At 49.8% G+C, this 27,559-nt stretch overlaps 2 protein-coding genes across 5 annotated transcripts in view; one reads left to right on the top strand and one right to left on the bottom strand.

Annotated features, from left to right (window-relative positions):
- Slc7a1 (solute carrier family 7 member 1) overlaps window positions 1-16,354 on the top strand; it is a 71,000-nt gene extending 54,646 nt beyond the window's left edge. For both annotated transcript variants that reach the window (XM_057764341.1, XM_057764342.1), the window contains exons 6-13: window positions 1,143-1,261; window positions 1,825-2,047; window positions 3,242-3,381; window positions 6,358-6,460; window positions 8,436-8,650; window positions 9,050-9,216; window positions 9,633-9,741; window positions 11,088-16,354. In XM_057764341.1, the coding sequence (XP_057620324.1) occupies window positions 1,143-1,261; window positions 1,825-2,047; window positions 3,242-3,381; window positions 6,358-6,460; window positions 8,436-8,650; window positions 9,050-9,216; window positions 9,633-9,741; window positions 11,088-11,191 (1,180 nt within the window). In that variant the 3' untranslated portion in view covers window positions 11,192-16,354. The remainder of the gene's footprint in view (window positions 1-1,142; window positions 1,262-1,824; window positions 2,048-3,241; window positions 3,382-6,357; window positions 6,461-8,435; window positions 8,651-9,049; window positions 9,217-9,632; window positions 9,742-11,087) is intronic.
- Window positions 16,355-19,539: 3,185 nt separating this feature from the next.
- The window catches only part of Mtus2 (microtubule associated scaffold protein 2), a 376,016-nt gene continuing 367,996 nt past the window's right edge, over window positions 19,540-27,559 (bottom strand). For all 3 annotated transcript variants that reach the window (XM_057764364.1, XM_057764365.1, XM_057764366.1), the window contains 3 exons: window positions 27,324-27,443; window positions 24,262-24,359; window positions 19,540-22,310 (listed from right to left, as the gene is read on the bottom strand). In XM_057764364.1, the coding sequence (XP_057620347.1) occupies window positions 22,097-22,310; window positions 24,262-24,359; window positions 27,324-27,443 (432 nt within the window). In that variant the 3' untranslated portion in view covers window positions 19,540-22,096. The remainder of the gene's footprint in view (window positions 22,311-24,261; window positions 24,360-27,323; window positions 27,444-27,559) is intronic.

The following is a 27,559-nucleotide window of genomic DNA, read 5'->3' on the forward strand; positions in this document are numbered from 1 at the left end:
TTTCCTTTTGCAAATTCTGCTGTGGAGAAATGAGGATTTTTACAGCCTCATTCCCAAACATCCTGGAGTCAGTTATATTTACGCCACATTTATTGGTCCGCCTGAACTGAGGGTGGAGTGAAGCCAACTCAAAACACGCTTTGAAGCGCCATGGTAGACTTTGGAAACTCCGGAGGTCACATTTCATTGGCTGCTATTTACAGGCGGGAGTGAGACAGCGAGGGCTTTTCTTGTTTCCTGGTGGCGAGTGAGGGCTCACGCTTGTAATTGCAGCTCGCATGGGCTAGCGGCAGTGATTGCGTTTCCCAGTCATCCTGTCACTAGCCGCCGTAGGGATGGTTTACACAGCACCCACGGACCTCCCAGACAGGGTGACATTTGTTGCCTGGGTGGGACTGCTGGGTCACAGGGGACTGCTGCTTTAGGAGCAGCTTTCCACAGGCCAGGCGCCCGGCTCTTCCATTTTCGTAGTCTATAAATGGTCTTATTTAATTCTTTATTCATTTCCCTTTTTCCAGCTATAGATTTGCATTTTTTCACAATAGCCCTGTGTAGTCACATGTGAAGTCGCTTGTCCCTCAGTGACAGCCCCACATCTTCCTCCCAGACCCCCTCACATGGCGGACCCTTAAGCCATATTTGTCAGAGCAAACACCCACACTTTATCTGCAGTAATTTCCCCCCATTGATACGGGTGCTCAAAGAATGGGGCGATTGACTGAAAATCAGTTGCCTGTGTAAAACCTTATTTTGTTTAGAAAGGTCTGGTTTTAGACTTAAGCTCCTGGTGCATACGGGGCCTGGGTCAGAGTAGTGTTCCCAGCCGATGGTTTCCTGGGGGAGAAGACCGGGAAGAGCTCATACACAGCGTCAAAATTTGCCCGTGTCCCATCAGACTTCCGCCTCTCCCTATCAAAATCTCTACGTAGAAAATGTTTCTGGAAGGGTTAATAGTGTGTGCCATTGGGGCTCTGGGCCGTGGAGAGGAGAGGCCTGCTATCCTCTGAGCGCCCTCATTGGGGGGACTGGAGGTTTAAGCACTGTGTTGTTTTTTTTTTTCCAGAGCAGCGCTGTCCCCCAAATGAAGCTGTGCAGCAGGTGTTCTAATCTTTGCGGTTTTTTTTTCTTTCTTTTCCCCATAGTGACACAAACGTGAAACATGGAGAGGGAGGGTTCATGCCCTTTGGATTCTCTGGCGTCCTGTCAGGGGCAGCGACATGCTTCTATGCCTTCGTGGGCTTCGACTGCATTGCCACCACAGGTATGTGGAGTCCCTCCCATGGGGCCCTGCTCCTTTGCAACCACCGCCAGTAATTCCTTTCCTGTTGGCACACTCCACTCGCTGCTCTGGTCCCACAGGAGTAACTGTGTAGGTCTGCGTTTCCTGCTGATCTCTTCTTACTCTCTCTGCTGCCTTCCGACATCCCCTAGGAGCAGGGCCCGACAGGAAATTACATCATTGACGTCAGCAGGGCTGTGTCGTTAGCGCGGGACAATGACAGTGTGGCTGCAGCCTGATTTCATATCTGCACGCCCAGGCCATTGTAATAACAACGTCCTGGCAGATGGACTAGGTCAGGCTCCCTCGAGCCTCTCAGCTTCTCTGAGCCAAAGGAAACGAGCCTCTCCCTTAGCTGACCTGTGATAGAGAGGTCAGGAACACCCTCTCGGGCTGTGGTTATGTGGCGGGCGTTACCCAGGGCCCTGCTCTGTCACAGGAAGGGCAGGCTGAGCCCTGTGGGGCATGTGCTTTAGTGTGATCATGTAGAGGATGCGACGCCTCTTGCTCTGGTTTCCCCACCAACTGACATCTGCCGCTTCCAGGCGAAGAAGTCAAGAACCCCCAGAAGGCCATTCCCGTGGGCATCGTGGCGTCGCTCCTCATTTGCTTCGTAGCTTACTTCGGGGTGTCCGCAGCCCTCACGCTCATGATGCCTTACTGCTGCCTGGACACCGACAGCCCACTGCCTGGTGCCTTCAAGTACAGTGGCTGGGAAGGGGCTAAGTACGCAGTGGCCGTCGGCTCCCTTTGCGCACTGTCTGCCAGGTGAGAGCAGCTTTCTGAGTGCCGCCAACCCCAGCACAGCCAGTGGTGTGGCTTGTGTGTACGAACCCCAGCATCCCAATGCCAGTGGTGTGGCTTGTGTGTACGAACCCCAGCACCCCAACGCCAATGGTGTGGTTTGTGTATGCGAACCCCAGCACCCCAACGCCAGTGGTGTAGCTTGTGTGTACGAGCCCCAGCACCCCAATGCCAGTGGTGTAGCTTGTGTGTACGAGCCTCAGCACCCCAATGCCAGTGGTGTGGCTTGTGTGTACGAACCCCAGCACCCCAACGCCAATGGTACGGCTCATTGTGTATCAGCCACAGCACTCCAATACCAATGGTATGGCTTATGCATTTTGCTGTTATAAGTTTTTTGGGTTATTAATACAGGTGTTCTCCTTTATCTACGGGGAGCTACACTCTAATGGATTCCTGAAACAATAGATCATTCCAAACCCTACATAAATTTGGCACAGTGAGATTGACACCAGTAGCTAAAGGTATAATAGAAGCATTATTTTGTAGTGACCTTTAAAACAGGTAAAACTATCAATTGCATATTTCTGGAATTTTCCATCTAATATTCATACTGTCGTTGACTACAGAAAGTGAAACTCGGTAAGGGGAAGCCACCGTACTTTTGCAAAGAACTGGGGCCAACTTTGCATGAAGCTTGGCAAGGAAATGGCTTCCTGCTCCCGACTTTGACCTCTGAACCAGGCCCCCTTTTCAATGGCTGCATTTTTGCTTCTAGTTTGGCTGTAAGGCAGAAGCTCCTTTAAGTAAAGAGTGGGTGCCTTTTGATGAGGCAGTAACCCCCAACTGCAACACGCAGCAGCCACGCTCGCATGCAGTGCTTCCCCGCCAGCTTGTGTAAACAGGAACTGCTTGCTAATGATTGGCCTCAGCCGGGAGTGATTGAAGGTGTCAGTGCAAGCGCTCCCTCGTGGATGTTGCTCCTGGATTGCACACTCCCTTATGTTAGGTGCTCCCATTCTTTTCATTGCTCTTACACCTACAGTGTGAGTTCTGTGAGGCGCTGAGTCCCAGAGCCTTGGGTAACAAGATTATGGAGGGAGTGGGTCTTGGTGCCGGCAGATACCTCTCCTTGGTGGTGGTCACGCCTGGGTCTTCCGATGCCTCTTTGGCCAGTGCCGTATTTTCACTCGCGTGTTTTGCCTTTTTCTCACCCAGTCTCCTAGGCTCCATGTTTCCCATGCCCCGAGTTATCTACGCTATGGCTGAGGATGGATTACTGTTTAAATATTTGGCCAGAGTCAACGAGAGGACCAAGACACCAGTGATTGCTACACTGACCTCCGGCGCCATTGCTGGTAAACATTGGGACGCATTTCCCATTCTGCTGTTTAAGCAGCTAAGTCAGAATTCTTAGGGTGGCACCTAGAAGTCGACTCGTGCGCATGAACTGTGAAAACTGCCACTCATCCATTAGCGCTTTCGAAACTACAGCTTTTTATACTCAGAACGGAGCTCACTAAAAGATAACTCCCTTAAAAAAATTTTTTTTTTTTTAGATTTATTTTATGTGTATAGGTGTTTTGTCTGTACATGTGTGCACCCAGTGTGTGACTGGTGCCCATGGAAGCCAGAGAGGACATCACGTCCCCCAGAATGGTTGTGAGCCAACATGTGTTTGCTGGGAACTCAGCTCGGGTCCTCTACAAGAGCCGCCAATGCTTTTAACTGCTGAGCCAGCTCTCTAGTCCTAGATAATCGTATGTTTGATAAAAGACAAAGAAGGCAGGTTTCCAGAGAATGGGATAGAATTATTCTTAGAGTTTAACTTTTGCTGTGATCTCTATAGGCAGAGCTCACACACATACGACTATCCTTTCAAAGACACCCGTCTTCCCTGCCTATTGAGTGTTTCCTTGTGTAGCATTTGGTAGGCTGGCCTTTTGCAGGACTCATGGGTAAGCTCCAGCAAGTCTAGTGTCCATGCATCTTAGCTTATAGATTCACTGGAGCATGAATGCCCTGAACAGTCATTTTTTTAAAGCTTGTACCATCTTTTTCCCAGGGAGCATATGTAGGGATTTGCTGTTTGCCCTCAAATAACGATAGAGCCAGAGCAGAGGAAGTTTTCTTTGCAATCGTGTTCATCCCAGGAGTGTAGCTGTGATAGATGAACTCTGTAAACTAAAGGACCTTTGGACAATATTGGGGGACCTGAAGGAAGCCCGCGTGCACACTGCCGTGCGTCCGGCAGTCTGTTATTTTTCCATTCATGACTGAGGTTAGAGCCCACTGTTCAGCTCGAGAAGTGGTGACCCAGAGTCACAACCAGGAAGGCAGAGCTGCTCCTGATTCCTGTTTGTATCCATGCCAGAAGGAGTTTCTTACAGAACACGACCAGCATCAGGGTCTTCTTTAATTAATCGGGACTCGTGGTACCACACAAGTTGTATCTTAGTGTCGTGTCAAATGGCAACTAGTAAGACCAGTGACTGTCTATCTCCATCTGTCATCTGTGGATTTTCAGGACAGGGTTTCTCTCTGTAGCCTTGGCTGTCCTGGAGCTCACTGTTTTGAGCGGGTTGGCCTCGATCTCACAGAGAGCCTCCTGTTTCTGCCTTTTGAGCACTGGGATTAAAGGCATGCGACACTACCACCTGACTGGCAATTGATTAAATTGTCATCTCAAATGAACAAATGATTTACTAGTTTTATTAGTATGTATACCTTAGTAAAGCATTTTAGTTTTATGACTATTATTATATTTAAAAAGGAAAACAAAATTTTTTACCAATATTTCTGTATGTAATTATAGTAGTCAGGTTCTGGGCACCAGGTCACAGTATGACCTGCAGACTCAAGTGACTGAGTAATTTGTTCAGTTCCCACATAATTTGATACGGTTTCCTTGCTGTACTCCCAAAAGGACGTCCACTATGACCTTTCAGGTGACTTTAAAGTGCACACACTTGTCAAGCCGAGTATTTGTTCATTTCCCCACCTCTGGTGAGATTCATATTTGGTATTCTAAAATCACCTCACACGGTAGCAGTTTGGGCTTCTCTGTGACCGAGAATGGAGGCGGGTGCGGCATGCACGGGCAGAAGGTGTTCTGATTGTATGGATGGCCTCCACTACTCTCTGATCTTAGTATTCATCGTCAACTTAAATTTGTTTGGCTTGCATTGATCTGGTGGGACTTCATAAACAGAGATGTTTATGGGAAATTGATAGTGTCGTGGTCTGCTTTAATTTGTATTGATTTGTGTGTGACTTGAAAATATCCCAAAGTAGATCCTGCCAAATTATTGTTTAAATGGGAACATTGGCATTATTCATTGACATTAATAGACACACAGGGAACTTTTAAATAAACACATGTTTATCATGCCACTGGAGACTGAGCTAGGGCTAGTGCTGTACCATGGACCCAGACTTCCCAGCATGTATGTTCAGTTCTTCTAAAGGCCAACGTTGGGTGACAGGGTGGCAAGGTTGGTTTGGTGTCAGGAATAGTACCATTTAGGGAACTCTTCACATGTGAGGATGAATGTTTTCCTTCCTTCCTTACCTGCCTAGGGTAGGAGCTTCTGGGACCTCCCATCCCCATTATCTCCTGATACATGTGTCTTTGGATGATACGCTAGCAGGCCAGACACCATGGTCTGCCCTCTTCAAGGCTGGGTCCCTAGAACTCTTCAGCAGTGCTGGCTGGCTGGGTGAATGGTGGATGGAGGAGGTATGGGTGGTTGGTGGCTATGGTAGGATAGATAGGTGCATGTGGAAATAGAGTGTGGATGGATGGAGGAAGGAAAGATGAGTGGGTAGAAGATGATGGAGGGTAGATGCCCAGATGGAAGGGAGACATATGAGCTACAGAGCTAGTTCCAGGACATCTAGGGCTTTTAACACAGAGAGACCCTGGAGAGAGAGAGAGAGAGAGAGAGAGAGAGAGAGAGAGAGAGAGAGAGAGAGAGAGAGAATAAGAATCTGATGCAGATTCTGGGTTTTCCATCCAGTAGCTATAAACTCTTAGCTGAACTTGCTAACGTACAGTATTCATCTGTAGTGTTGGGTTGACTAGGAAGATTATCCAGATGGAGGAGGTGGAGGAGGAGGAGGAAGAAAGTACTCTATGCAAATGTTAATGTTAATTATTTCTATTTCTTGAGAACCTTTTCAATTTGAGCTTGTCTTCAACTGAGCAATGTTTCTCTCATGGTCAGGCTGAGTGAGGGTGGGGCTGGGTGTACCCCAGATTACAGGTGAGGGGTAGTCCTAACTATAATGTGGGCCGAGGGCCACTCACAACTCTGATTCTGTCTTCTCCCCAGCTGTGATGGCCTTCCTCTTTGAATTAAAGGACCTGGTAGACCTCATGTCCATTGGCACTCTCCTGGCCTATTCTCTGGTGGCAGCCTGTGTGCTGGTCTTAAGGTAGGTATGGCTCTCTTGGCTTCCATGACAAATCTTAGCCCCATTATGGCTGTTTTAACATTTCTGACAAATGGTGTATGAGTTTATAAGGTGTAATATTCAGGCTATATTAGCTTAATTGGAGGCTACTGAGTAAAAAGTGCAACGTGGTCAGCCCCCGTCCCCATGTGTCTCGTTTCATCTCATCCGTGTGCCCCGCCCCCTTCCCACACATAAGCCGGTCCCTCCTATCACATCCTCTATTTCTGTGGCTAAATGCTGGAAGGTTAAAGACAAGTCCACAGCGCCAGCATTGTTCTGAGTCTGGGATCCGAAATTTAGAAGGCTTAGGGCAATGACTTTGGTTTGGCCCAATTGCTGGCATAGATGATCCCGGGGCTTTAGCCCCAGATTACATCAGCAGAATCTCAGGCCTATGAAACCAGGTCAGTATGATGCTTTTGTCCCATAACGTGGTGTGGTGTAACTTTCAGGGACACTGGATTCTAATTGGTTATCTTTTGAGGGCAGTAGCTTTAAATTGGCTTTAGAGCTACAAGAGCTTGGATCCACGGTGTCTCACCCACCCAGAGCTTCCCAGAGCATAGGCCTCAGCTCCATCCTTGCTTGGACGTGGAGGAACAGGGATCTGCTCTAAGGACAGCCAGAGGTGGCATGTCATGAGAACATGTGTTCACAAATATTATCACTCAACCAGAGTTCCCTTCTCTTAAGGCGTTTCTCCTTAAAAGGCAAATGGCTTCATTTTCTTCCAGCACCCAATTTCCATAAAACTTAAACTGGTCCCTACTAGTGACTTGGCAGGCTCAGCTCAGACAAGTTCATGGACCCCTAATTCAGTTCTAGGGGCTCCACACTAATGTGTTCCCTGAGCTCCACCCACTTCCTTAATTGGCCAAATCACCAGGCATAGCTGAGTCTATGGGAAGAACAGTTAGCTGTCTTGCTGCATGTTCTTCTGGTACTTGGAACGGATTACCCGCAAAGCAGTTCACAAGGTACCCTGCTTCTAAAAGCTGGCGAGAGCCTGTCTGGTTGAGGTGAGGACCCGCCCTTGTGTAAACACGTCTCATCTCCAGGTAGCTCGCGTCTTGGAAGTCTTGCCACCGTCTTAGTTCTTACCTGGCTCTGCGGTTACTCCAGGATTTAGAATAGCTTCGTCTAGTTAGGTCATGCAGCTTTGTCCATCCTTCAGCCTGTGGTCAGCGATTCTCCAGTTTCCTGTAGCAAGTGGAATCCCCGCGTTACCGCTTCTTATCTTTGTCCTCACTTTGAGCTCTGGACAATGGTTTGGCGAGAAGGGCCCTAAACATTGTCATATCCAAGGGCCACTGCTACTTCCTTGATCAAGAGAACCTCTCTGGGCATTTCATTGGACTGCTTTTCAGTGGTCCCCCCATTATTACACCCAGAGTGGAACACCAAGATTGAGTATTGACCCAAAGTGGAAGGACTTGATCTGTCCTTTGTTCTCGTATTGCTAGAGACTGCACCGTTCTCTACCCATTTATAGCCCATGCCCCAGGCACTTATCTTTGAAGGCTCATTGAGAACTTAAACTGACGTGTGTGTGGGTTTCTCTGTGTAACAGCATTGGCAGCCTGGAACGCACTCTGTAGACCAGGCTGGCCTCCAACTTACAGAGAATACACCTGCCTCTGCCTCCTGAGTACTGGGATTAAAAGCGTGCACCACCACACCGGGCATGTGTGTCTTTTCTTTTCCATTTTGGCTTTTTAAGAGGTTTCTCTGTTGTAGTCCTGGTTGTCCTAGAACTGGCTCTATAGACCAGAATTTCTACCTGCAATTTTATTTAGATTTACTTTTACTATTTTATGTGTATGAGTATTTTGCCTGCATACATCTGTTCACGCCATGTGTGCTGGTGCTTGAGGAGGTGCTGAGCCTCCATATGGGGCTGGGAATGGAAACAAAAGCAGATAACAACAGTCGTGATGTGGGCATGTCTTTACAGGTACCAACCAGAACAACCTAACCTGGTATACCAGATGGCCAGAACCACCGATGAGTTAGATCAAGTAGACCAGAATGAGGTCAGTGCCAGTGACTCGCAGACGGGCTTTTTACCAGTAGCCGAGAAGTTTTCTCTGAAAACCGTCCTCTCACCCAAGAATATGGAGCCATCCAAATTCTCAGGGCTAATTGTGAATGTTTCAGCCAGTCTCCTAGGTAAGAGCTCCCCTTTTCCTGGGAACGAGTTTGAGGTTTGTCTTGGTGTCATGTGGCTTCTGGTCCACAGGGATGAGAGCAGGTTTGGGCTGGGGAAGACGGTGGAAAAGATGGCTGACACCAACTTTTTTTTTTTTTTTCGAGACAGGGTTTCTCTGTGGTTTTGGTTCCTGTCCTGGAACTAACTCTTGTAGACCAGGCTGGTCTCGAACTCACAGAGATCCGCCTACCTCTGCCTTCCAAGTGCTGGGATTAAAGGTGTGCGCCACCACCGCCTGACTGACACCAACTTCTCATTCACATTTAACTCATGACCCGGATGCAGGCTCCTTTTGAAAGATTTGGGGAGATCTATGGTTTATATGGGGGTTCTTTCCCACTCTTCTTTTTCTCTCTCAGCCGTTCTTATCGTCATTGTGTGCATTGTGGCCGTGCTTGCGAGAGAGGCCCTGGCTGAAGGGACGCTTTGGGCAGTCTTTGTGATGACAGGGTCAGTCCTCCTCTGCATGCTCGTGACAGGCATCATCTGGAGACAGCCTGAGAGCAAAACCAAGCTCTCATTTAAGGTGAGCAGGTCTGTAGAGGATGTACTGATGGGTCATAGGCATTTTCTGCCGGAAAGCTGGGCCCTTGTGACTGACCAGTCCTGGGAATTTAAGCTTGGGGACCCTCGGAGTACAAAATGCCTTGCTAAGTCAGGGCATGTCTCTAGAAACAGGAGCCCCTCTGCCTCCCGGTCCTCAGTGGGGCACACACCTCGTCTCCAAGGGCCTCGCATTAAACATCCTGATGTCATGGCATTCCTTGGCACTGGACGTGACTAAAGCAGCTACAGTTTTCAGATAACAATAACAGTCTAACCTTGGGGATAAAATGGATGTCCCTCTTCTAGGCTCTTACAAGTAATGTGTGGGGCAGTTCTGTTTGGAGCACGCTGTTGAGTTTGCCCCCTCTCATCTGATACTGCCTCGTGTCTCTGCAGGTACCCTTTGTCCCCATACTTCCCGTCTTGAGCATCTTCGTGAACGTCTATCTCATGATGCAGCTGGATCAGGGCACCTGGGTCCGGTTCGCAGTGTGGATGCTGCTAGGTACGCGAGGTCGTGGGTTTTGCTGAGTGACACACATTCGGTATCCCAACTTCTCTTGGAGTCCACTGTGTAGGCTTGCTCACTTTCCCTCCTGCTTCTTAGCTGGAGAGTTCGTGTTGCAGAACCTGCCTCCTTTCTCCTTGGCCAACACAAAGACACATAGGTAGTCAGTGGCCTGGCTCTAAAACAACATTGAACTCCTGGTATGTTTGTGGGGCCACCTTCCCCTTTCAGATACTTTTAATAGGCTGTTTCCCAAGAAAGTAATCTCACCAGGCTTGATCTTGAAGTTTAAAAAGCATGAGGTATGAGGGCTCGTTACTCCTAAAGCCCCAGTTACTCCAGACAGAAAGTCTAGGTTGCACCTCTTGGTCTGTACAGACTCTAGGCTCTTACAGTCCCTCTCTATGAGTACCTCGTACAGAGTACCTCTGCGAGCAGGGCAGTGTGTGGTGGGGCGTGTTGTCAAGCGGGAGGCTCCTGATAGGATGGCAAATATCTTGTTTGGGGTTGGTTGCCTGCTGGGGTGTTGGCCTAGCCTTAGGGCTGATGGTGTGTGGCCCTGCCCCCATTCCTCCACCCCAGGCATCTAACCTTAGGACTGGCTGTAGGCGCTGGTTTCAGTCCTTTTCTTTTAGTGCCTGGGTTGTGGTGCTGATGGCGGGGTTGGGGGTGGAGGGGGAGGACACGACGAAGGACTAGCCTTGATGTGTGTCCTGGGACCCTGAAAGCTCATGAGTAGCAAGCACTTGCACCTTTTCTTTGTATGGACCGGGAAAGGGGACCTCGTTTGCTACCCATTTCTCGGTGGTGGAGGTGCCTGGGTTGTAGAGTGTGATGTCCTTTCCTGGACTCCAGGCAGCTGAGCCCTTCGGGACAGCATTCCTTTGTCGGTTGCACCTCAGGTGGCTGCTCACAGTCCCTTGTGGGTCATTCACAGTCGCCACCGATGTGGGGAGCCCTGGGGGCTGGATCAGTGCATCCTGTGCTCGCTACATTTCCTGTTGACTGCTGTCTCCAGTCTTGGAAAAAACAGAGCCCATGGGCCAGTCTAGGCAGAGTACCTGCTAGAAGTCCCATCCTGGAAAGGAACAGTGTCTCTCTGGTACTCTGAGGCCACCTAGTGGCAGACAACAGTCCAACATCCTGCTACTCAGGAAGGCCAATGTGTAACCACCTACCTAGTTTTGCCACTGTGCAAGCAGGACACTGTGACTGACCTCACTCCTGGGGCCCTGTGTTGCCTCTACAGGTCTACTTGGGCAGCCCCCTGTGGCTCCTATGCCAGTGTGGGTCTGACAGCCCTGCCTGCTTTCTTCTCAACTCTGCTCCCTCTCTATCCGTAGGCTTCAGCATCTACTTCGGTTATGGGCTGTGGCACAGCGAGGAGGCGAACCTGGCTGCTGGCCCAGCAAGGACTCCTGACAGCAACTTGAACCAGTGCAAATGACGCGAAGCCCCACCCCCCAAGGTGGCAGCGGTTGAGGGGTGCCCCTAGAGGCCTGGGACCTCACACTCCCTCCACCCATGCCGTAGGATCCGTCCACATCCCCGGTGTCACCAAAGGTGCTGTGAGCTGGACTGCAGCCTCAGCCACAGCTGACATAACCCGGCCAGACAGCCCTGCAGCCAGCTCCCGAGGTCCTGGTCACTTCCCGACAGCTCCTTGGTCTCATATCCCCATGAACAAAGAAAGCAACCTTCCTCCCTGCCAGCTGGGCACTCTTTGCTGCTGCAGCCCTCAGCAGAAGCAAGGCCCCCTTCTCTTCCTTGGAAAGCAGGCCTCCCTCCCCGGGACCACGCTGGTATTGTTCATGTGCACACTCCCAATCCTTAGAGCGTCTCTCTGTCAGCCCAGTCAGGACAGCCTACCCACCACAAGATCCAAGACTAACACTATGAGATGGCATGTCCCCAGCAATGCTGCCCAACGGCCAATCAACTGCCGAGTACCTAAAGAGAAGGAACTGACTCTCATTTTAACTGCTTCCAGGCTGGAGTGATAGGTCGGAGCCTCAGTCTACACATCTTTTCCCAGCCTCTGACAGGTGACAGACCCCAGAATGGTAAAGGCCGTTCATCTTAAGCACAGAAGGCAGAAGACCCCCTAGAGGGATCAGTGGTGTCAAGGTGGGAAGGCTGGCTCTGCCTGCAAGGACTAGGGGACATTCTCTAGTTCAGTTCCTGGCTGGCTCTTGGCATCTGTCCTCACTGTCCGGAGTTACTGGAACATGAGGTCTTAGCAGGATTGAGTCAGGCTCTCAGGTCGCTTAAGGTTCTTCAGACAGGTGGTAGCTCAATGTGGGGTTGTGACGCTTTTTCTGGCCACTGACGTGATCCGTGTGGCCTCTTACATCGAAGGAGGGCAGTGACTCACCCCGCCAGATTAAGTTGGGGCTTAATGTTAACTTGGAAAACAGCCAGATAATTGCCAAGTGCCATCAGCTTGTGGCTCAAGGCATGTGGTCTGCACATGACATTGGTATTCTTCTTGTATTCTCTGTCTTTCAAGCGCTGTGGTAGCTTTGCCTGCTGGTGGTGAGATTTCCACCCAGGCCTGGACCTTATGCTTCCTGTGTATGCCTGCATTTCCCCTCCCCCACACCCTCAGCTCTCTGGGTGGGGCATCAGGGACTCTGTGTAGACAAACCAAGGATGGCGAAAATGCGGGGGATTCTCATTTCAGAGCCATTCAGAGCCAGTCCCCCACCCCATGTTGAAGTGGGGAAGGCCAGTGTCTTATACTAATGTAAATGATGTTTTTGAAGCCTAGCTTTCTTTCCTACCTATCTGGCCTTTGAAACGAGTTTGGTGGAAACAGACTGGGTATACCGATGTCTTCCCGGTGCTCTAAAAGGTTCTTGGAAACACAGGATAGCATGCAGTCCACTTGCTGCAGGCCATAGGTATAGCACTTGCCTAGCATATGCAGGGCCTCAGCTTCTGTCCCCAGGACTCCAGAAAAGTAGGGAGGGCAGCTGGGCGGCCAATCCAGGCCCTGGCCACCTTCCGGGTGCTTTGCCTCACAGGCTGTCTGAGAATATTTCAAAGGGAGTATTGTAAGACCCTAAAGGTTGAGTTTCCAAAGATAGGTATTTAAATTTATGTAGATTGGTGCTGTAAAATATTTTTGATAAATATTAACTTATTTTGTTCAGGTCTTGATTATCTGTTGTCTTCTTAGGGCCTGTTTAGTATCTGTCTGATTTTTTTTTTTCCCTTGTTATTTTTCTACATAAACAAAGATGAAGAGAGTGCCCAGTGAGGTATCGGGAGAAATTTTTTTAACCTTAGTTTCTTTCTTTTAGTTTCCTTTTGGGGATAAGGTTTCACTCTGTAGCTGGCCTAGACTTAAGTATTGTAGCCCAGGCTAGCCTCTGCCTCAGGCTCCTGATGCTAAGATTAGAGGTGTAAGCCACCACTCCTGCTTACCTGTCACTGCTTTCTGAGTGAAACCTTCCTGTCTAAAGCAGTGTAACCGCGTGTTTACAATGACATTTCAGCCTGCAGCCTGTTACATACCAAACAGGAAGGTGTGGTGAGGGATTCGATCCGCCACCATCTCTCCTGAGGACCTTACTAATGGTGGCAGATCTGCCCTCCATGTCTCACTGTGTGACACAGAAGCACACACTGGCCCCAGTTGTGGGCAGTATCCTGTACCCGCTTCTTCGTCAGAAAAAGATGCTCAAGGGTGGCTTGCATAGTAAGTTGATTGGCCAGTGTGCTTTTCCCAAGAGTGGGTGGTTGCCAGGGGAGCTGTTTTGGGAGGGAAGCCCAGGAGCCTCGGCACACAGAGCGGTCCCTGGAGGGAGCCTCGGCACACAGAGCGGTCCCTGGAGGGAGCCTCGGCACACAGAGCGGTCCCTGGAGGGAGCCTCGGCACACAGAGCGGTCCCTGGAGGGCGCCTCGGCACACAGAGCGGTCCCTGGAGGGAGCCTAGCGGTCCCTGGAGGGCGCCTCGGCACACAGAGCGGTCCCTGGAGGGAGCCTAGCGGTCCCTGGAGGGAGCCTCGGCACACAGAGCGGTCCCTGGAGGGAGCCTCGGCACACAGAGCGGTCCCCGGAGGGAGCCTCGGCACACAGAGCGGTCCCTGGAGGGAGCCTCGGCACACAGAGCGGTCCCTGGAGGGAGCCTCGGCACACAGAGCGGTCCCTGGAGGGAGCCTCGGCACACAGAGCGGTCCCTGGAGGGCGCCTCGGCACACAGAGCGGTCCCTGGAGGGCGCCTCCCCTACACTTCTTGTCACACTACAGTTCCTTTCTCCTGAAAGAAAAATGCGCAAGCCAAAAACAAAAAACAAAACACGCTGACGACAATCCCTCAAAACCAGGTGGTATCCGTCTCTTAGCCCCCTACCCACGGAAAGGTCCCACTCTGTTGCCCGGCTTGGCCAGTATTTCCTACCTAGTTGGGACTTCGACATTCTAGAAACATATCCCCACCTAGAGTATTCACATTGGAAAGACCCATTTTTCCATAAGTTTGTGCCCTTCCTGTCTCTGGGTCTAAGCTCATAAAGAAGCCGGTACCCAAGGAACTCTGCTTAGAAGTGGGGTACAAGATGTCTCTCTGATGGAGGAGGGGGATGTTTTTTATGGAGACACAGGGCCCTCTGTATATGTGTGGAAGAATGATATGCACCCATGCCCATACCCCATCCCTGCCCGCACCCTACAGCCAGGCCGTTGTGGGTTTACGTTGCAAACAAAGAAAAAGTCGAGTCCTGTCCAGGACATTTCTCTGGAAGATTGCTGGGCCTATCCTGTTCTCGGGTGCTCACAGCTGGGTTACAGTGGCATCATCTCATACCTCCATCCGACAGCCATCCAGTCCCCTGAGCTGATGAGCTGGTTTGGACACCATGTCTTGGTGGCCAGAAGTGACTAAAGGACTGTGGGGGACTTTAGGCTTCTCCACCTGCCCTTAGTGGTCAAGGGTTGGATACACTCCCTCCTGCACATTTGGCTCAGCCGGTGTGAGCTCACCAAGGGAATATGTAATCCACTCCGCCCTGTCTACTGCCTGCTGCTTTTCGTGCATAGTGTTGGGAAATTCGTGAATATGTTTGTACCTACCCCTTCCCCCAGGCAGACCTGAATTGGCTAGCGTTTACAGTCCCCTCTAACGAGGAACTCATCTAACACAGGATGAAGCTTGGAAGCAGCAGTGTGAGAAACTGGGTTCCTAGGATAAGTGCAGACATGCCCCGCAGGCCCACCCATACCTGTCGGCAAAGTCACGGGCACTGCTGGTCTGTGTACCTACCTACAATGCAAATATTCATGCCTGGCTCTCACCAGGGCCCATCCTTTCTGACTTGAATGCCTTATGTCCCCACAGATACTTAAATCTTTTTACTCAAAGCCAACTGTTCGGTTAGCATCCAAGCACTAAGGAATCTTAGTGGGGATCGAAGTACCTGGGTGCCCATCCCTTGAGGTGTTGGTGGTGGGAGAAGGAAGTTTGAGTCCACATCTGGCTGAGCTCCTAGTGAAGGGAGTCTCTGGCCGGAGAATACATGATACATGGGAACTGTTACGGAATTAAAATTTGGAGTTGAATGTATGTTATGTACACTTATTTTACGTAGTTTGAACCTTATGTTTGCTATCGTAATGAGAAGATTGTACATAAGGCTCCTTGGAGGAGAGCAAGCTGTCCAACTTGCCACACTTCTGAGGCCAACTTGGTTGTGATGGATTTTTATTTTTTTAAAGGCAAAAAAATTTTACCAACTGGGTTTTACCTCCCTCACTCGAATCCAGTCTTTCTGTACCCACTGCTCCATTTGAGCTGGGGAATATGGTGTGGCCGATGGTTTGGGGACATAGTGACCAAGGGGGGGCCCTCCTGGACCATTCTGTTACATGTCTGAATGGCTGGCTAAAACGCCCGGGGGAGATGGAAGATCATATCCAGACATATTCTCAGGGTGCTGGCATGCCCAGCGGGGCCAGGAAGCAAGGTTTAGGAAGACATATATGGACTAATTATTGACAAGGGTTACTTTTGTGTTCCTTGCCAAGCTTTTTGAGTTTGGGACTTATTTTCCCATTTGAGAAGTTATAATATATATATATATATGTATTTAAGATATTTCCTGCTTCGTTTGTGCCTTGCAGCTTCGAAGGGTAAAGGATCACAAAGGGTCATGATACCGATGAGGGTTGGTTTATTATCAAACCTGAATAGTTGTGGTTTCTCCAGGACAATTTTTTTTCCTTCTACTGAACATGGAGCCATTATTAAAAGTTATGTGTGGTTTTTCATTATGTAAATTGTATATATATTTTTTTGCTTGTTTGAGGTTCTATTTTTCTAATGGTCTTCTTGCAGTTTCTTATAACGGTAACGTTAGATTAAGACTGATGCTAACTGTAAATCAAGCTGGTCTCTGCTGGATTCCCGTGCTTTAATTCTCTTTTATTTTAAGGCCAAGTGCAGGTGTCATCCATGACCTTTTTTAAGAATGTGAAACTTACGTTTCCCCTCGTTGCTGAAGACATTGTACACTGCTCCCCTCCCTCCCGTAAATCCATGCTGTAAAATCAAAGCTACTGTGTGGTACCTTCTCAAGCTTTTGCAGATGCTAATAAATCCTGTCTGGCTTCCACGCACACCGTGTGATCTCGGGTATCCTAGCAGCTCTTGGCTGGTTCCTGAGCCTGTTTCAGTCTGAAGAGTCAAGGGCCTGCTCGGCACCTTCAGTATCTTTCTTCTGCCTTGTGCACAGCCAGTGGCTATGCTACTATGGCCCGGTTTTTCTAGAAGTCATTGAGGGAAGACTTTAGGCCTGACCTTCTAGATTCTTGCTGTCTCGCCATTTAACCCCTCCAGACTCACCTGGACTTAGGGTTCATCAACCATCAATCTTAAACTAGAGGACTTTGGTCTCAGTAAAATCCCCCCAGCCCACAGACACCAGAGACTTGCCCTCGCTGCCACGCACACCGTCTTGGAGGAAACAGTTTTGTGCAGAACACAGGCTGGGCCTAAGAGTGTAACGCATCTAAGGGTGATGGATATCTGACTCCCTGGCGCTCTAGGGAAGGGCACACTTTCCATCCATTCAATCATTTATAGCACAGGAGGCAAGTCCCGCCAGTTGGACTTCAGGCCCTACTTGGAGAACAGTGACTCAGGCTGGAAGCTGAGCTTTATCCTTGGTGCTTTCCGAGTTGACGATGGTGGCAGACACCCAGGGGTGTATTTCTGGCGCCAGGCACCAAGTCTAAGTGTCAGGCATCTATCTAGAAGGGTGCATATCACACACCTAGTTTCCCTTGACTGAAAGTTAGTGTTGACTCAGCACCCTCGAGACCAAGTTCTCAACACAAAGGAGATTCATTTGCCCCAGAAGGGAAAGATTAGAGAGGAGAAAGCCGTGGCTCATAGGCACATGCTGGTCTATAAAGGTAAAAAGGGAAACCCCGTGTTAGGATGAGGCATTTAATTTCAGTTGGGCATGTTAATTAGGTGAGCCAGAGGAGCTTTTGACTGTTGGATTTCAGTACTTATCAAAGTAGTATAATAGTTGGACCTTGGTGGTTAACCTCAGGAGGAGAAAGTAGCCAAATAAGGGAATAGACCTTGGGGGCTAGCTTTAGGAATGTAATCTAAAGGTTTTTAGCAAGGCAGAGGGAATGGGGGAAAAGGGCAAGGGCTGCCAAAGCCATGCTTGAGTGGGCTAATGTCCCTTCATTGCTGACCTGAGGAAGCAGCTCCCTGAGCTCAGACAGTGTTGGGGGGTACAGGGCGCCTCTACTGTGGTGCAGTTACTGTTGGATACCGCTTATGGGGGTGCAAGAATCAGTCCAGTCCCACCTCACATCAGTCACCCAGAGAACACCCCATGCATCCTGGAACCGAAAAATAGACACAGGTGTCTTGATACTTGATGTTCAGTCAGAAGGAAGCTGTCAGCTAGGCGTGGCGGTGCACGCCTTTAATTCCAGCACTTGGGAAGCACAGGCAGGTGGATCTCCGTGAGTTCAAGGCCAGCCAGGACCACACAGAGAAACCCTGTCTCCAACTCCTCCCTACCCCTTACCCCCAAAAGGCTACCTCTTCTGGTCAGCTTGAATTGAGCGAAATGCAGCGTGGGTCCTGGCTCATGCAGCTCCCCAGTGCCATCTAGTGGGTGACACTGGGTACTGTGCTCATAGACTTTAAAGGCATGCAAAGGCATCAGCAGTTTCCAGAAAACCGTTTCCAATGTGGGGTCCGGATAGGATGTCCTGTGGGAGCAAACGTCCCTTCACACCATTTGGTTATGAAACACTTGCGGTGAGTTATATCTGTCCCCCTCTGGCTCTGTATTCTATGAACTGGAAGAATCTGTATGGCCCCATAGCCCAGAGAGTTGCCTTGTCTGCCAACTACACAGACCTGGGCAGAACATAAGGCTGCAGTGGGCGGGATCGGAAATGGCTGTTGTAGCCTGTCAGCCCTTGCTCAAAGGGACCAGCCCTTTCAGGTCACTGAGTTAAGCTTGCCCACCAAGCTAGAACTATTGTCTAAAGAGGCATATGCACACATGTGCACAGCTGACACAGACCCCAGAGTGGGCAGGCTCCAGACCCCATCACCATGCACGAGAGCCCAGGGAGTCAGAAGACCACGGTTGTCCATTGGTACTATCCGCTAATGCGGCACCGCCTTTGAGAGCGACCTCCAATGCCAACCATAGGGAGAGTGCCATCTGACGGGGTCCTACTTGACGTGATACAGGTCTCCCACACAGGTGATCTGGGATCGTCAAGGCTCCTTGGTTCAGAAAAGGTGACGAGGGGTTCGAGTCCCAAGTTCCCTCTGCCTGTAGTGAATCAGCCATGGGTGGAAACACGGTTTCCCACAGCTGGCGTCAATCTCATTTCCTGAACATGCCAGGGGCTAGGGCACCACCCAAACCCCTGATAAACACAGGTGGTGGTGTCACACAGCACGGGATGAGAACAATGGACAGTGGCTACTAAAATGTGGGGGCATGCTATATCCCTGGAGAAACTAAGAGTTCAGGACCTGGTGACACATTGGGCATCAATCATTAGGTTTCTATCAATACTTCGGGAAGCTTGACTGGCCTTCAAGAGACCCTGGGGGCCGGGCGTGGTGGCACACGCCTTTAATCCCAGCACTCGGGAGGCAGAGGCAGGCGGATCTCTGTGAGTTCGAGGCCAGCCTGGTCTACAAGAGCTAATTCCAGGACAGGAACCAAAAAGCTACGGAGAAACCCTGTCTCGAAAATCAAAAAAAAAAAAAAAAAAAAGAGAGAGAGACCCTGGGGGCTTCATCATAGGTCCAGGAAGTGCTACAAACACAGGGACCCCTAGTTATGGTCTCTCTGCCATTCCCACACATTCCACCAAAATGAATACGGGGAACTGGAAACGTTGGGTCTCCCCCGTGACTGCCCCCAGGCAATGCCAGCACCTGTGGGACACTGTGAGGTCAGTCTAGGTTGGATAAATGGCCATAATCCACAGTGGACGGCTGGTGAGAGGGAAGAGTGGCTGATTTCGGGCAGAAATGAACAAATGTGCGCCTGACCATTTGTGGCGGTTTGAGTAAGAATAAGCCCGTGCGATCATAGGCTTGGCTCCCAGTTGGTGGGCTGTGGGGAAAGTACAAGCTTTGGACTTGCTGAGTCTGGGAGCAGAGGAGTCGCTAGACTTTTCTTGGTGGCCATCAACTCTGGCACACCCAGAAAGGGGTACAAAAATACCTTTGCTTCATTGGCCGGCATCTCGAGCCTGAATGGGACATGTTTCCAGTTACACACACCACACGGATATCATGGAAAATTCCTCAGATTCGTTTTAATAAGCTTTAGAGTTTAACACAAATATGGAACACAGAAACTGGAGGGGCAGGAAAAAGAACATTGTGCCCCTTCAACTAATCCCAGAGTACCAGACCCCCGAGCCCCAGACCCATCCTGACATCACCAGAACCTGGTCCCAGTCCATGGAGAGGGAGTGGAAGCAGGTCAGCAGGACCTCCTGGCTCCATCAAGAGCCTAGCACTGTTTAGTAGGTCTGTCTGTGGCAGGAGGGGAGGACGCAGTGTCCCAGCCTGGGGATGAGGCCAGACACCGATTCCCACGCTTGAGAGGTCTGGATCACAGCAGCATGGAGACAGAAGGATCGTGGAAGAGGCACAGCAGCTCGGGCCGCCTGAATCTCAGGACCCAGTTCAAGTGTGGCACCGTACGTGAGAGGTGTCTGTGATGGAGAAACAAAGCCAGGGCCGTGGGGAAATTGATTCAAGTGCCCAAGGTCAAGGCTGATTAGGGCAAAGCTCTAGTCCACCTAGTGAGGGTCTATAGCTCTAACATCGCTACCACGTTGACCACAACAGTCTAACATACTGTACCACATTCTATACTCACATCAAAGTCTGTATTGCTGAGGACCCACCATCCGCAGGTGCGGCTGTGGAGGCAGGTCCTGATTCGGAGAGCTAAGCAGCCACCAAACTTATATCTGCAGGTTGGGCCTGCTAAAAGAATAAAGAACTGTGTGTTGAATTGACATGGCATGAGCTACTCTTATGGGATGCCCAACTCAGTATCCCAGTATCATGCAGAGCCGAAGGTAAAGGACCTGTTTCTTCAGTGTGTCTCTACTGTGGATGTCTCCAGAATGGGCAAGGCCCATGGAGGTTGACTACAGTCACATGCACCTGAGACCAGGAAGCTCTCCAGACTCGGAGCCGCAGGAGGAATGTAGACCACATCTGCCTCAGTGTTGGCTATGTGTGTCCTTGGACAAGCTGACACCGTCCCCAGGCTCTTTCTTCCTGGCTCAATGGCTCTTCTCATCTTGGACATGCTCAAAGACAGGCCCATGCTTAGGAAGTGAAGGGTCTTTGTCACATACAGGAAACAAAGGTATCATTCTCACCACTGTGCTGGCTGATAAACTACGTCTCTTCTGTGGGTCATGCTTCTAATCGTCCATAGCACTACATGAATACCTTTCATGTTCTAACTCTACCATCTTAGAGACAAAGACCAGTCCAGCGGCTGCTGGCCGCTGGCTGGCTGTTACACCGGCCTCCCTTATTTGGGAGAGCCTTCCGGGGCTAAGATGGGACCACAGCCAGGGGCAGCCCTGGTGATCCTCCATCAGAAAGGACATGATCTAGCACCTTTAGAACCGGGCCCCTACCCCCACCCCAAGACAGAAAGGTTGGTTTCTGGAAGCCCTGACTAGAACCCCTGAGCCATCTTGATGTGCGGTGGTGATGGGGTTGAGTCAACCAAACTGAAAATGGAGGTGGGAGGGGGAGTGTTGCCTGTGAAAGCCAATGACAGGAGCCCGCGTCCTATGAAAGCCAATGACAGGAGCCCGCGTCCTTATTCTGCGCCTGGTCTAATGTGGCCCCTATCAGCATTCTTCCTTCATGAGGATGGACCATGCAGGGTATTGCTTTCCTCCAAGTTCATGCTCACCCTTATTACAAAGGTCACACTCCTCCGTATCTTCCTGAGGATTCAATAATAGCTTAATGATGGACTCGGAGATGCTATTTAGGTGGGGGGTGGAGAGGAAGCTAAACTGGTATTTCCAAAACTATCATGAATCACTAATGGGAAAAACATAGGCCAAATCCCTTGGCGTCCCCACCCGCCCCGCTACTTTTGTTTCATTCTCTCAGGATGGGCGGAGTCACAACTAAATCCTGCAATGGGGTAACAGGGACCCCACCTCAATAGACTAAGAAGCTAATTGCTCCAAAGGTAGTTACCATCTACAAATCGCTGGTGTTTGTGTTAAGCAGGGTACCACTCGGTGGCAGACAGAAATGCTTCTATCTTTTTTTTTTTCTTTTTTCTCCTTCTATTTTGGGTAGAAATATTTCCAGGAAACTAGATAGAAACGCATTTTCATTTCCCAATAATTCTTAGGCACAACTTAGAAAACTGCTGACCGTCACTAAAATATGTCAGCCCATCATGTTATAAAAAACGCAATTCAGAATCTCCACGTGTGTATACCCACGTGTCTGAATATACCCACACGGTCGTACAAGGAGGGTTTTGTGCATTCCAAACAGAGCTGTTTGTAACCGACCTAAACATCCGCTGTGAAAGCTCATCTGTCAAGAACAATTGGAGTTGTTTCTCTTTTGCCTCTAACTACACTAAAACATTTTGGGACACCAGACTCTGCTGCTTACACCTTTCTAAGCGTCAATACTAGGACGGTCTCACACAGGGGTCAGAGAGGACGCTGCCTAAGACGCACATGCAGCTACTGAGCATGCGCACAGGATGGCCGCCAGCACCTGGCCAGCACTCCCTCAGATGGACAGAAGCCTGAGCTCCTGGAGGTGGCAGAGCGATGTCATCTAGGTGTGGTGCCAACTCTGGCTGGAGAGGACGGTCCAGAGGAAGAGCCTCTATACACTGGGGACGTTGGGGACAATTTAATCGGGCTGGTGGGGTCCCCAGTTTGGAGCTTCCAAAGTAGTTCTTCATTGGTTCGGCTCAGTCTCTTCTTTTCCTGGGTCTCTTTCTCCACATATTCCTGGAGGTTAGCATTCTCCTCCGACAGTTGTCTGCATGGGGGAGAATGATGGTCAGGTAGCAGGCCTACCAAAGACATTCAAAGCTGGCTGGTGGGCAGAGGACCAGGGCTCACAGGACTCTCTGCTGGGTAAGGGGAGGTGGAGCTTGTACACAGAGCAAAGGCTAGAGGCTGGAGTAGAAAGGAGAGAGGTGGTGGGCAGTGTGGGCAGGCTGCTAGAGGGGCACAGGAGAGGCTGCCTTCTCGAGGTAGAGATGGAGATTGTCCATGGCGATGGTCAGGGTACTGACTGACAGCTGTCAATCAGTAAGAAATAGCTCGCCATTACCTTATGCCCTGGGCCAATGCCTCTGTGACCAAAGTCATACAGCCACCTGTCTGCTGGACCACAAGCCCTAGGAAGCAGGATCGAGGCTCTGTTATGTTCTTGACTGGCATTCAGCATGGCACCCAGAAAAAAGATGCCTACTTACTGTTTGCTGATAAAGGTGGAAGAAAAGTCAATTGTGTGTGTGTGTGTGTGTGTGTGTGTGTCATGATGCTTAAGTTGTTGACTTTGTTGCATGTTTTTAATGATTTGTTTTTACTTTATATGTATAGGTGTTTCGCCTGCATGCATGTCTGAGAGCCACTTGTATGCAGTGCCTGTGGAGGCCAGAAGAGGGCGTTGGATCCCCCTGGAACTAGAGTTACAGAGGGTTGTGAGCTGCTATGAGGGTGCCAGGAATTAAACTTGGGTCCTCTTGAAGAGCAACCAGTGATCTTAGCCACTGAATCACCTGTCTAGCCCATTTTGTAGTTTTAAAAATGACAGCCTCTTTAAGGAATTAACAGGAAACACAAACACATCTTACAACCGGATGGGCTAGAGTCCAGGAGCTTTACTCTGGGCTAATGCCTGCACTTGCTGTCTGAGGAAGGCAGCTGGGTATGTGTGGGCATGTGGACGAGTGGCGTGTAAGTGAGTGTATAAGCATGCAAGTGTGAGTGTTAGTATATGAGTATAGGTGTGAGCATGTGTATGCCTGTGTCCGCAGGAGTGTGTACACACGAGTGTATGTATATACGCAAGATCATACATCATGACTGCACAGAGGAGAATGGTCCAGCTGAGTGAGAAAGGACTCGGGCCTGGGTCTCACTAGTGTTGTAGAATAATCTTTTTGTACACTGTGAAGACGTGTCTTTATCAAGTTGATTGGTTTAATGAAGAGATGAATGGCCATTAGCTAGGCAGGAAGGGGTTAGGCGGGACTTTCGGGAGAGAGAGAGGAAGAGGAGATGAATCTAGGCATAGGAGAGATGCCAGAGGACATGGAGAGGAAACAGGAGGTGCAAGGTGGAAGACAGGTAAAAAGCCATGAGGCAAAAATGTAGATTAATATAAATGGATTAATTTAAGTTATAAGAGCTAGTGGGACAAGCCTAAGATATAGGCCGAGCTTATATAATAAATTATAAGTTTCCATGTCATTTTGTTGGGAGCTGGGTAGCAAGACAGAAAGAGACTCATGACTCAACAGCCTTGCTAACTTAGCCTTGCTGATCAGAACAGCCTACAGCTGGCCTCCAAGCCCTGCTTTCACCCCACTCTGAGCTAGGGTCAAGGGTGATTCCTGATCCTTCTTTGGAAGTAAAGCTGCTGAGAGAGGATCCTGCAGGGACAAACTGACCTGAGCTTCCGGAATCTTGGGGCTGTCACCTAGCCATGATTCTTTCTAGCCTTGCCAATAGCCCTCTCCTAATCTCCAGGAAGTAATCACAGCACTTGCTGTGACTGTGGTCTATACTCTCTTGTCCCAGGGAATGGGGAAGGATGTGACACACAGCCAGGATGTGTTCTAAGGGGCCACAGCCATGTGCTTTCCTTCTGCTCCTTTGAGAGGCGCCGGATTATTCAGGCTGGACAGAGGGACATGGAGATGTTCAAGGAAAGCCATCTGAGCAGGACAAGTCATCAGAAGCCAGGTGCGCTCACTCACCTGGTAACAACCGTGTTCTGGTCAATCCTTGCTTTGAGGTCCTCGTTCTGCTGCTGAAGAACTTGGATCTTTTCCTCCAGGATGATGTTCTTCTCCACCTAGGGCAGAAACACTACTGAAGGACTCCCTCAGGCTAGCAGTGGCCCTGGCTTCGACACTATGGGGGGTTGCCAGGAACGGTTCCTCACTAACAGTTCTCCACAGTGGCCTTGTGGGCAGAAAGTCAGGTGAGATGGATAAGGGACCAGCGTTTCGCGTTTCAGAGAAACAGAACAGAAAATACCCAAGTGCAATGTAGGTAGAAAAAAGCAGTGTGCAGTACACATCTCAGATGTGTGTGTGTGTGTGTGTGTGTGTGAGAGAGAGAGAGAGAGAGAGAGAGAGAGAGAGAGAGAGAGAGAGAGAGAGAGAAGAGAGTACTAGTTATGAGTTCCAGTTATACAACTTGTTTTTTTTCTGTTGTTTTTGTTTTACAGTAAATGTTTCAGGTCACTGTCAAGGTCAGAGACAAGCTGTGGATACCACCAGAGCCTTGTTTGACCAGTGGGTCCTATGTCATCTGTAGTGAATCACTGTCTCTTGCCAAGTGTGCACACTGCCCTACTCAAGGGCTTCTGAATTAACAGGGCTGGAGAGCCAAGTATTGCGGGCACACTTTTTCCTTTCCAGACAGAAACACAAAGCAAAGAAGCCTAGAAGCCTTAGGGCTCTTATTTGTCATGAAAGATACAGAAGCAGGGGTCAATTTTAAAAGCCTATGGTGGCTGCTGTTCTCCACTTCATGACGTCTGTCTGTCACTGGGGGAATCTGCTTTCATTCTGCGTTTAGATTTTTCTTTTCTTTTTTTGAAGTATGGTTCACTTTGCAGCCCATGTTGGCTGGAACTTGTCATGTGACTAAGGCCACCCTGGAACACATGGCAACCTTCCTGCGTTAGCCTCCTAGCTGCTACAATGATTGGGGTGAGCCCCTCGGCCTGGATTGTCTTGTGAAAAGGGGAGCACACTGATGGTTCACATAGCTAATCTTTAAAGAAAACTGCTGCTTGCCTATGACCAGGGCTTGGGATCCATGCCAAGGCCTGGGGCAAGGAACCCGATCTCGCCTTCATCTTTATTCCCAGGAAGCAGAAAGTAGATTCCTGGGACAGGAAGACATGTAGGCCTCCTGTAAAGCCAGATCATGGCCGAACATAGCCAGATCAGCCCAGGGGCTTGCGGGTGAGCCTATGCAGACAGTCCAGTCACCAAGAAGAAGATGGATGGCTGTTTGAGGGTCACCCTGGCCGGGATACCAGGCAAGATCAGGTCAGTGCATCCCCTGAGGTTCGTGGTAGGCGCTGAGTTGCTGGAATGAGCCATGTGGCCTCCACCGCCCAGGATCATGGTAACGTCCCACTGTCTAGCACGCACCTACACAACAAGAGATACCTGCAGACAGAGAGCAACGCATGGACCAGATGCAGCAGCTGCTGCTGGGCCAGCTCCTGTTATGGGTAAACCAGTTGCAAAGAATGTTCCAGAGATGAATCAGGATGAGGTGTCCAGGAACTAAGTCTTCGAAGGTGAATGCGTGACACACACCTGTAATCTCAGTACTCAGGTGGTGGAGGCAGGAGGATAACAAGTTTCAGACCAGCATGGACTACACAGCAAGACCCTAGCTGGAAAAACAACAACAACAACAACAACAACCTGTTCATTGGAAGTAGGCTATAAAGCACTGTACAAGACAAAATATGGTGTGTGTGTGTGTGTGTGTGCACGCGCACATGGGGGGTATCAAGACACAGCTCTGAAAAGTGTTAATGTAGAAGGAACATGATTTTTTGTCAGGGAGGGGTTTGATTTATCTGTGTAACCCTGGCTGTCCTGGAACTCACTCTGTAGACCAGGCTGGTCTTGAACTCACAGAGATCTGTCTGCCTCTGCCTCAGAGTGCTGAGATTAAAGGTAGGTCACCACCTGGCTGGAATATGATATTTTAATTTTCTTGTTTTTGTTTACCTTACTTTATAATTTCCTATAATGTATACATTCTCTCTTCCTTTCTATAGTAGCAAATAATTTTTTAAAAATAATAAACAGGGCTAGGGCTGGGGAGATGGCTCAGCCATTAAAATCAAGTATGACTTTTGTGGGCCTGAATTTGTTTCCCAGCACACATGACCATCTGTAACTCCAGCTCCAAGGGAATCTGATGCCCTCTTCTGGCCTTAGTAGGTACTACACTCACATGCACATACCCATCCATACACAGTCATGCACATCAATACATAATTTAAAAATAAACATGAAAAAATAATAAAAAAATTAATAAACCATTTATGTCTTTGGGCAAATTTCCTATTGAAGACGGACTCTTGCAGAGGTTACTGTGAATTCTACATTATGAATTCCTTTCAGGAACACTAGCCCTTCCCTGGGTCTCGGGCCTCTAGGAGAGGGCAAAACATGGCCCTGTTCCCCTAGGAGTTTCCCTGGGCTAGTTCCCAGGGACCAAACTGAGGACTGAGGTACAGAGACTTTGTTATGAACTGGATGCTCGTGTCTCCCAAGACAGCTATGCTGCTGCCCACTCCCTGAGGTGACAGTACCAGGAGGTGACTGACTCCTGAAGGTGGACCCCCATGACTGCTATCTCCGCTCCTTCTGCCTCATGAGGATGTGGGAACATTCCACCAGGGTTGCCACGTGGCCTCAGCCACTCACAGGCTGGGTGCAAATGTCCCTTTCCGAGGCTTCTCTTCTGGGCTCATGGCAGCACCTACTGCCCAGGTGAGTTACTGGAAAGGAAGGACAGAGCTTTGCCCAGCCTGGGACACAGCAGTGCTGGACAGTTCCTGCTGCTGCCTTGGTGTGGGAGGACATGGCAAAGACTGGCGAAGTGACAAAGGAGGCTCCTGGGACAGCTTGTCAGAAGCCCTGGCTGTGTGAGAAGGGCTTTCCAGGCTCAGCTGTGAGTTTCCTGTTCACCTGTGAGTGACAGGCAGGGAGGGGCATGCCCCACTGAGCACTGTCATCGGCGGGACACTGACTCCGGAGCAAGCAGAGCGACTCACCAGCTTCTCCAACTCTATGATTTTCTTCTCCTGCAGGTGGATTTGCTGGTTCTTCATCTCCAACACCTGCTTCAGGCTCTGCATGTCTTCTTCCAGGTGCTGATAGGGAGCCAATGCAATCTACAAGGGCAGAGTGGGTGCGCTTTAGGACAGCTGCCTGGCACAGCCCTCTGGGCCCAAGGCTATGCATGTGCTCGGTGTGGTGTTTCCATATTCCCCCTGTGTGTGCCCACGGT

This window comes from Chionomys nivalis, chromosome 3, assembly GCF_950005125.1.
Source record: "Chionomys nivalis chromosome 3, mChiNiv1.1, whole genome shotgun sequence".
Classification (NCBI taxonomy): domain Eukaryota; kingdom Metazoa; phylum Chordata; class Mammalia; order Rodentia; family Cricetidae; genus Chionomys; species Chionomys nivalis.